This window comes from Schistocerca serialis, chromosome 7, assembly GCF_023864345.2.
Source record: "Schistocerca serialis cubense isolate TAMUIC-IGC-003099 chromosome 7, iqSchSeri2.2, whole genome shotgun sequence".
NCBI lineage: Eukaryota > Metazoa > Arthropoda > Insecta > Orthoptera > Acrididae > Schistocerca > Schistocerca serialis.
In genome coordinates, this window is record NC_064644.1 from 505,219,299 (window position 1) to 505,230,186 (window position 10,888).

Here is a 10,888-nt window from a genome sequence, read left to right on the forward strand (position 1 = left end):
CTTGTATACAATTTTGTTTCCCTGTGCCCCTACCTCCCAAATCTCTGCAATATCCTGGTCAGACCCTACACTCCTTCTGCATATCAATCATATTGTACAATATTTTCTAATAATTTTGGGTTGAGTAACAAGATATCAGTTATACTTCATTTTCAAGTTCCACAATGTTTAGAGAATTATACTTACAAAACATAAGATCAATCCATTTGATAGTTTCCCTGTAATTAACTGAAAATTATAACATGAAGTTTTCATAATATGGTGATATAGAAGCTTGAAAATTGGCTGAGACATGCCATTCTAGACCATAGAAGGTTATAACATTATACAGAATTATTGGTATTGTACAACCAGGTGGGGCATCACTCAACAGGAGGCAGGTGTAACTCATGCCTGACAGTTGCAGTGGGCTGGGCATGGCAGCTTTGCGAGTCTTCCTAAGCCAGTAACATAACACGACTTTGTGAATGTCTCTATGGCAGCACCTCAGTGTTGTCGCAGCTCTGTAGATATCTACTGATTTCACCTGCAGCCATCAGCAATTCACAGCTGAAAGCTGGCAACAGTGTTGTAAGCTGTCGAGGATCTTCTTACGCCATCTTACCTATAGTAAATTACTTGCATTCTGCATTCATTACTATTTTCTTTTCTCAGGTAAGACTGAAACTTATTTACAGTTGGCTTCTGCTACTCTTCTTCTCCTTAGTAAGCAATATTTAGATTCTAGGCTGTACAGGTCCAAAAGCCTGTGTTTGTCATTTCTGTGCTGCATTTCAAGAGCATATATATCATTTTTGTGGGGTCTGTTGTTATTTCTACAGTAGGTTTCAGGTTGAAAGTTAACAAGAGTTTCTGTAAATGTGTTCTGTTTTGAATTCTTTGTAAAAATCATTATAAAACTCATCCAATAGAATCAAATTTTCATTTCCTTCTGTTAATCTGTTGAGGGTTTACAAAAAGCTTTATAATGTAATATTTACATTCATCATCTGTGTAAACAAATTTTCACAGGTATGTAAGAACGTTCTTCAATAAAATATTTTTTTTCTATTTTGGTGTGTCGGATTTGAAATGAAACTCCATCTTTCTCCAATTTCCTTCACAGTCGTCCTCATAGGCTGATTACTGTAACTGATGCTGCTATGAATTTCATATATACAAGTTAATTTAATTATGTTATGCTCACAGAAGCACAAATTACAGATTTTCTGTAACATACCAGAGACTACGTCAAATGTCTGCAATAAAGGGATGTCAGCAATGCCACTACTCCTGCTGGATAGTGCAGAACTTGGTGTATTTCTCTGTAGTCTTTCAACATCAACTACCCATTTCTAAGCACCAAAAAAGTGTAAAGCCACAGTCCTGGTTAATTTGCTAATTCTTAATTCAACAGCTTCCTTGATCACAGACGCCTGCATGTTGTGCAAAAACCACAATTTTGTCTCATCAAACATAATTCAATGTTTGGTTGTGAGGATAATTTCAGCAACCATGGATTTGTCAAAAACTGAGTGCACAAATATATCTGATAGTGTATGTCGGCTTGTAGTATACTGACAAATGAAATCACCCACCAAATTTAAAACTTATAGGTAAAACACATGACACTGTTTACATTCCTTCTCTCCCCAATGAACAGTGAACTCAGTATTAAGTGGCAAACAATTCTTGTGACCAAATGATTAAAATATTGGCACAATGTGACTGTTCATAAAAAAGCCATCAAAATAGTGAATAAAATACGGCTAAAGGAAGACAAAGCTGAGTTTTTTTTTCTATATGCTAAATCCCGCACAGAAGAGGGTAGTGTTAAATACATTAATTCACTTCCCAAAATAATTTAAATTTCACTTACTTTGCTGTGTGATGACTGCACATTCTGAAGAAACAGTACTTAGTTTGTATTTGAAATTTTTTTTTTCAATTACTTTTTCATGCAGTCAATGAGGGAATTCAACCGCAGTGATACACTCAATAAATACCGCATGAGGTCAGTGCTGGTCTTGTGACATGATGAGTAAGCACGATTGAAGATTAAGAGCCCTCCAAACTGCCTTGTGGGTATAGTTAAGCAAAAAAAGCCTGATGGAGGGATACCTCTAACAGAAAATCATGGGGCAAGGGAACTGAGGAAGATGAAGTGAACCCATCACTTCCATGAGAAAAAATGTTACATAAATCCTAGTCCTCTACATTGAAGGTTGATGACTGGGCTAACAACACACCCTGTTACAGGGATACATTATGAAACACCCAAAACAAGCTTCACAAACGGATTCATATGTTTGTGGGTATGGCAACAAACAGGAATTATGACACAAAAATATACAGATGGAGACATGGAATGTTCATATGTTGAATGCACCAGGTACAGCAAAGGAATTGGATGATAAATTGCGAGAATACAAAACGGATGTCTTTGCCTTACAAGATATCAGTAAGAAGGCAGGCAAAATGGAAGAACTAATGCATCTAGCATAATGGGACAAGGCAGTGAAAAGGAGAACGAGGAATAGAAAGAGCCTGCTGAAGTTAAATATAAAGCAGCCAGGTAAAGATTCTGTTACAGTAGAATCAAAGATTGATTTAAGAACATTTCCATCCCAGGTGTACCTGTCCCTACAGACTAAAAGCATGACAAAAGTATATCTTATCAGAAAGACCCTGACTTTGTCACCCTACAAACAGCTGATAATGATCTATGTAAAGTAACATAAATGGTTTCTTTTTAAATATTACACTGAAATAGCTGCTGAGTAGCACACCAAGAGGAGCATTGCTTTTTTTTCAAAGAAGCAATTTTCTCTTAAAACGCAAAAATAATCTGAAGTAACTACCACTACGAGTAGATTAGCACTCTCCTTCAAGAAGAGATTTACAGAACATGATGCATGTGTGTAAATGAATAAATAAACCAACCATTCCATACCTTGCACTCCATTTTAATGTATATATATTTAAGTAGTCTACAATAGGACACTGATTCATTGTGGCTAACAGAACCTGTTAATAGCTTCTCAAAATGGGTTTCTCAAGGGACTTTACAAGGAAAGTAATATATACAATCTCACAAATGAAGTCCTTGTTGCACAGCAAAAACTATCCTGCTGACATCCTGTGAACTTACCTGTGCCTTTTCCTGGAAAAGTTTTTCACACATCACAGTCAAATTAATCAATAGCCTGCCTAATCATACAAAACAACCACCAAATACTCTTAAGTCATTTCTAATGAATGATTGTTTGACCCAGTAAATGTTTTCTTAAACTATAAAAAGCAGTGTACCAATTTTTTGTAAAATCAGATTGTGGGGGATTTGAATTTGTGCTATTCATACTCTTTCTGTTTTTGTTCACATATAATTTTCAATGCGAAATGTGACTGTTACACATCACGCACTTTGTTGCTTACTATTTCCTCCAGTACTCAGGTCATGTATTATAAAACAGTTATCTTTCAGAGAGCAGACAATTACATGGTTCAGATAATTTCTGTGGAATGTGTTATAATGTTTCAACAGAGTGGAAATGATACCAAATCATGAACAAGGTTCTTCACATTATGACACTAACATTTTTACAAGCTTTAAAACCCTTGCTTCACATAAACCTGTCCTATCACGCATTAAGTTCCTGAATTGCAGAAATTTCTAAAAAATGTTTAGCTTCATTTCAATGTCTAAGTAACTTAGTTTGCATTCACCAGTAAGCCACAAGTAGGCCAACTAATTATCACATCAAAAATGTCATACAATTGTATTCTAAGAGCATAATCCAAGTATTTGTTTAAGCCTCCTTGTAACCCAATTAGTTTAGGAGCCACGTAAAATTACTGTAATGTTGGGACTATAAGTGTGAATTTTGTACGATGACATCGACTGCATGTAAACATGTTCAAAGGTGAATAAGTATTCTTTTCTGTTCAGTTATATGTCTGTTTACATTTATTGTCTGTCTGTTCCTACAGACAAACACTTTTTCCGAGTACCACAATATGGAAATAAAGACCAGAATATCACTACCCAATGGCAAGCTCAGTTCTAAAGCATCATAGTTAAACCTTTCTACTGCCGTATGATTAATGCTTTACACTGACTAAAGATGACTATACAAAAATATTTTGGTCATTTACTACAGTGAACTTACATCTGCTTGTGTAATATTGGAGTTCTAATAAATAATGTTCCAGGAGTTAAAGAAGTTGGCCATGACACTGGAGCAGAGATGGTATACTTCCACGAGTTCTTAATATTTGTGACTGGAGGCCAGGTAGGTATTTATACAATTATTACAAATAGATACTCCACATATTATAAATTTAACATAATAATTCTTGATTTGTTTTCCCTTAATGTAAGTTGATGCATAAAATTAATATACTGTAACTTTGAACAGTTCTTTCTAGCCAATATCTGATGTGAGTGAATGTCAGTAATTTAAAATCTCTACACTGAGAAACCAAGAAGCTTTTACAATCATTACAAAACATGAAGACCTATCTAAACAACTTTTCAATTATAGATATCACTTTATAGCTCATTCTCCCTTTCTGTCTCGACAGAGCTAAAACATTTATCTCTACAAACTATAACAACAATGTACAAGCAGTAATTGTCTTTTAGAGACACAAATAATTGATTAATTTTCACGTAAATCTATTCTTTCCACCCTTGCTTTGAATCTGTATCATGGTTTCCAATCACTCCACCACAGCTCATGAATGGGTGTAACTTTTTGTATGAAATAACACACAATTAAAATATCAGCTGAATAACTTACAACTCCAATAAATTGAATCATCAGTATACAAAAAATTTATTTAAGAATAGTCAATGTGCAATGTACAAACAAGTTTTGTGCAAATGAACATAAAAAAGTAAAATTGACAATTCTAAATGTGCAGCAATATGCAGGCATCAGAATGGCAATGATTTGTTCACACAAAAGCATTAGGCCTACTGCACAATTTATCTCCACGATTTGAATTACAACACTGCAAAATAATTCTTACAAGTTTCATTGTTAAGCCATAACTAACACAGTATATGATAACCATTGATTTCACAATGAGTCACACATACTTAATCTCTCTTGTAAATTTAGGGGCAAATAACTAAATTATTTCTACCAAGGTTAGGGCGAAACGCATATAATTTCGCCATAATGCATTCATCAGAGCCGCAAAAATCAAAATCAAAATGAGATTTTTACATCAGTCTTAATTGTTTTAGCCAGTACCACATGCATGTCACAAACTTCTTCCACTGTTATTTAGAGGTACAAACGAACAGCAGAAAGAACATCACGACACACAACAATTGAGTGACCGTAGTAACAGCCTCTTCTTTTTCTTCATTCTAGCAAATTATTGCCTATAAATTTCAAAGCATGTTTTTTCCAAAGAGTAACAAACACAACAGAAAGAGAAATACAAAATTTCGCCCACTGTCAGGCAATGAGAGTCTCTCAATAATGATTAATATCAACTGAAAATGACTGTGCTGCGTCGTTTAAAAGTCTGTGCTGCGTTTGTCGATGACTGTTTTAATGGTATGGTACATAAATGAACATATTTGCAAACTACGGAATACTTTCTGAAATATTTAAATGTTCATTAATTTGTCTGCTCTTCGCGACTGACTGGTATTTCTTTAGGTCCGCTGGCAGACTCAAGAGGTGCCTCTATTGAAAGAACGCCGTCATTTATGTAAGACTTCAGCTCTTCAATTTTCACATTTTCGGGAATTGTTACCTGGCGCACAATTTCTTGGTAAAATCTGCTTCCGTCCTCGGATGTCCTGTCCATCTTCGCCGAGAGCGTTAATAAACGATCCTTCAATGACACTTGTATTTCTTCTGGTTTGAAACCTTCAACGTCAATGTTATACCGATATGATTTTGGTGAAGTGCTGGTGCCGGATATCGGTATGTAACGAGGCCGTAACCTATTGAAGGGAAAACCGCCCATGATTTCCCTCTCCAGTCTCTCAACCTGCCGCTCCATATCGCGTGCCAAGGACCGAAGATCAGAAGATCTGCTAAAATCCCAGAAACTGCGGCACTGGGCAGGCTGCCGCAACGCTTGACGAACAGCTACAGTAGCTGGCATCACTCTTCCGAATGATCGCAACATAATGTATACGATGTAACTCACTAGTGCAGAAACACCGTGCACGTAAAGCCTCACGCTTTCCACTGACAAACTGCGCGCAGTGCGCTTGTAACCCGCATTTATACGATGCGGCTTACCGCGACGCTATACGCCTTGCATCAGACAAGAACTAGACGTATCTCGAAAGTACCAGAGATCTCACACATCTGCGCAGTACAGCCGACCAATAGAATCTCAGAAACGTAGTTACGCCGTTGTTTCTCTTTGGTGGGACGAGAAAGATCTGAATCAGGGCGGTGTTGCACAATGATACTGCGAATTTACATATAATTTCAGAAACGCGTGAAGTTTTCACGTTGCTGCAACAGAACTAACAATTGCAATAGCTAAACATAAAAGAATTTTCTAAAAACAAAGTATAGTATTGTAGGATACTTACAAGTAAAATAAAGTATAAACGAAAGTGAATTTTGCCACTTATAATGTACATGGGGCCTGTGCACTTCCAATTTTTTATTTATTTACTATTTATTTATTTACAATAACAGTTTGTCAAAACTTCGATATATTAAAGCGGCTTTCACACCATCAATAATTGTCAGTTGGCAATGCGACTTCACAATATTATATGTTGAATACGTAAAGCGTGTGCCTCAATTATATTCGGTACGGCTAGTAAACAACGAATAAGTGGAAATGCATCCAAGAATGGCTGAAAAAAAGGAGCTACTTGGCGTAAGTAAATTCAGTGACCCGAAAGATTTAATAAACTATTTTTGGATGAGCCCTGCATCTTACGACAAATGGTTATGTTGATGCAATTTAACATACCGAAGCAAAATAGATTACTGAGAGAGGCAATCGCAGCAGATGATAGAATGAAGTGCAACTTTTAGATTTTTGGCGACATGCAGGCCAAACAAATGCCTTAAGTTTAGTGCCGTAATATCAACAAACACGAATAGCAAAACTGTTACTGAAACCTGTCCCGTGATTACAGCTATCCTGCGTTGATTAACGTAATTAACGTAATATACTTACGTTTTGTGATGATATGGTGAGGCTGACATATATTTCGCAAATCTTTTAGTAGCTATTGCAAATATATGACGTACTTTCATAAGTACAAGCCATTTTCGTACACTGCTGTGTAATCAGCAAGTTAATAGGATTACTGTTTTCAGATTAACAAAGAAAGCAATGCCTTTGACCACTATAATGTTGTAGTCACTGTTTATTTATTTATTTATTTATTTCTTACACCATGGATCCAACTGTGACAATTTCACATGGATGTAGTGTGTGTCAATTTTTACATTGTCAATGACAAGTACTTGTACACTATGTTTACAGGTAAAGAATATAAAGTTACTTAACCACTACAATGATCCATAACACAATATAATGGAATGAGAATCCTTAGACCTACAGATTACAGGTATACAACAAAGTAAATTAAACCTGAAAAGGTCATATAACCCAGACTGTTAAATATAAGCAGTTAACACTAAAAGAGTTACATATGTGACAAGAATGTTCAGCTTAATGTTCAATTTATATGATAATACATCTTATTTTAAGGCCGTTTCTCACTGTGTTTCATAAACTCTTCCAAACTGTAAAATGACATGGCTAAAAGAAATTGCCTCAGAAGCTCTTTAAATGTAGATTTGTTGGCAATTTCACATTTGATTTCTGGAGGAAGAGCATTAAATATCTTTATACCAGAGGACTGTACACCCTTCTGCACAATCTTCAAATTTTTACCTTCAGTGTGGAAATCATGTTTTCTCCTTGTGTTATACTGATGGTATTCACTGTTACATTTGTATAAATCAGTGTTTTTACTTATGAAACACATAAGTGAGTATATATATTGAGAAGTAGTTGTAAGAATTCCCAGATTCCGGAATAGGCTTCTGCAGCTGCATCTAGGATCTACACCAGACATCACTCTTAAAACACGCTTCTGAGCAATGAATATTTTCTTTGCAAGAGGTTGATTTCCCCAGAAAATAATTCCATATGCCATCAAAGAATGGAAGTAACCATAGTATGCAGCTTTTTTAATGCTTAAGTTTGCACTGACAGAGATGATTCGCATTGCAAAAACTGAAGAGCTGAGTCTCTTGTAAAGATCTAAAATGTGATGGGACCAGTTTACTCTACAGTCAATCTTCACGCCTAGAAACTTTGTTACTTCCACTCTTTCTATGACCTGTGTGGCATATTTAACAGTCATTTCTTCCTCAGTTTTGGCAGTTGGGGTGAACTGAATATAATTAGTCTTACTCAGGTTAAGTGAAAGACCATTTGCAGTAAACCATTTCATTAAATCTATAAGAATAGTATTAACAGACTCTTGAACATTTTCACATTTAAGACCATTAACCATTATGTTAGTATCATCTGCAAAGATGGTAAAATTGCACTGAATCATTGAAGAATAAGGTAAATCATTTATAAATAACAGGAACAGTAAAGGACCAAGAATAGAGCCCTGTGGAACTCCACAATTTATGTCTCTCCATTCCGATGAAATCATTCCACCACACAAATTGTCTGACTTATCTAAGACTACTTTCTGTTTCCTCTCTGTCAGGTATGACTGAAGCCAGTTATTTGCTACACCACTTATTCCTAGATGGTCTGCCTTCAGTAACAGTATTTGGTGGTTCACAGTGTCAAAGGCTTTACATAAATCACAAAATAACCCTGTTGTCACCATTTTCTCATTTAGAGATTCCAAAACCTTATCTATAAAAGCATATATTGCTTGTTCAGTTGACAGACCTTTCCGGAAACCAAACTGATGTTTGCTGAGAATATTGAATTTATGTAGGTGTTCTAAAATTCTAGAATACATGAGCTTTTCTAGTACCTTTGAAAACACAGTCAGGAGAGATATTGGTCTGAAATTTTTAACATCAGTTTTCTCCCCTTTCTTAAAGAGAGGCTTCACGATAGCATACTTTAGTCTATCAGGAACAATTCCTTGCTGCAAAGAGGCACTGAAAATATGACACAGTATATTGCTTACAGAAGTACAACACTGCTTTAACAATTTGCTAGAAATATTGTCTACTCCACAGGAGTTCTTGGTTTTCATGGAGGCAATTGTTCTTTCAATTTCTGATACTGTAACAGGTCTAATATGCATTTGGATGATTTTGTTAGGGAAAGCATTTCGCAAAAAGGTCAGGGCATCATTCACAGAACCCTTGCAGCCTATTTGCTCAGACACTGACAGGAAGTGTTTATTAAAGATTTCAGCTATGATCTCAGGATTTTGCACAAGATTCCCTGCATGTTTGATTATGAAGTTTTCTACAGCTCTTTTTTTATTGTTCCCTGTCTCCTTGTTAACTATTTGCCAGACAGTCTTCATTTTATTATTGGAGTTATCAATTTCTTTTACATAATACAGTGCTTTTGATGTCTGAATAACTTTCTTTAGGATTTTACAATACATGTTATAATGGCTGATTAATTCTCTGTCCCTTGACCCTCTGGTTGCAACATAAAGTTCTCTCTTATATTTACATGACACTCGAATACCCTTTGTGATCCATGGCTTCTTTAAGGACGAGGAAATATTGTTCCTAACAAACTTTTTAGGAAAAGCTTCTTCAAAGTGGGATAGGAATTCATTTATGAATATGTTGAACTTTGTATCAACATCATCTACTCTGCGAACTGAATTCCAATCTTCATGCTGCAGCTTATGGTTAAAAAATTCCAGGGTCTCTTTGTTCATAAGTCTGATTGCCTTCCAGGATGGGACTGCTTTCTTGACAGGTCTGTAGTCATGTAGAGTGAGGAGCTGTCCATCTCATGGTCTGATATGCCATTTACTATTGCAGTGACAGTGAAGTTCTGGTATAAATTTACATCTAAAAATATATTGTCTATCAGAGATTGACAGTCAGGTGTGATCCTAGTAGGAAAGTCAACCACTGATGTAAGATTGTAGGAACTCAGCAAATTCTGGAGCTCTACTTTAAAACCAGTTTGTGTTAAGAGATAACTTGAAAAATTGAATCTGAGCAATGACATACACAAATACGGACTGATAACATAAACAGCAAACAGTACATACATGGCACACTAACTTCGAGTGGCTGAGTTCTGACAACACCTGAATGGCGACTATTGTCAAAACCGCCAGTTCGAGATGACATACACTCTTTACGTAGTAGCAATATTGAAACATTTTGGAGGAAGAAGAAGCCACGTAATTACCAGTGAGGATTATGATCTTTTATTGAAAGCAATACGAGCACTTGGCGTGCATCAAGTAAGGCTATGTAAATGTAATTCAAAACTTGTCAATATTGGTAGTGTTGACATTGCGTGTACCCCTCAGATGCCAATATATTACGGTTTTGATAATGTTATTAAATGTGAAGGCATCCCTTAGTTCAATACTTTGAAGGTTACGACGATTATTACAGTTCTTTACATAATAATGCCCAATTAATCTTTGATTATATTAGTCATATCGTTACTCATTAAAGACGTAGTCTATAATATTTTTTCGAAAATGCAACTTTACATGAGGTTGCTTACATGATTTAAATCGTAGTAATACTCGACAAAATATCAGCCCGATGAAAATACTGGCAAAACAGACAAATGTACGAGGGTAAGTCAATTATTATCCGCAAAGTAGTTATAAAATTTTATTGTAATCAAATAGGAAGCTTACAAGAACATCGTTTTTCGACATAGTCTCCTTGCGTTTCAATGCACTTGGTCCATCGTTGTACAAGCT

At 35.7% G+C, this 10,888-nt stretch overlaps 1 protein-coding gene and 1 long non-coding RNA gene across 2 annotated transcripts in view; both read right to left on the bottom strand.

Annotated features, from left to right (window-relative positions):
- The window catches only part of LOC126412060 (uncharacterized), a 105,690-nt gene extending 98,367 nt beyond the window's left edge, over positions 1-7,323 (bottom strand). Inside the window, exon 1 of the long non-coding RNA XR_007575220.1 lies at positions 7,156-7,323. This is a non-coding gene — a long non-coding RNA (uncharacterized LOC126412060). The remainder of the gene's footprint in view (positions 1-7,155) is intronic.
- Positions 4,799-6,306, bottom strand: LOC126412059 (uncharacterized). Its single transcript, XM_050081442.1, has one exon. The coding sequence runs from the start codon at positions 6,133-6,135 to the stop codon at positions 5,617-5,619; it is 519 nt and encodes a 172-aa protein (XP_049937399.1). The 5' UTR covers positions 6,136-6,306; the 3' UTR covers positions 4,799-5,616.
- Positions 7,324-10,888: the final 3,565 nt, after the last annotated feature.

Excerpts from the sequence above, each read along its gene's own strand:
- LOC126412059 (XM_050081442.1), bottom strand. The coding sequence starts at position 6,135 with ATGTTGCGATCATTCGGAAGAGTGATGCCAGCTACTGTAGCTGTTCGT.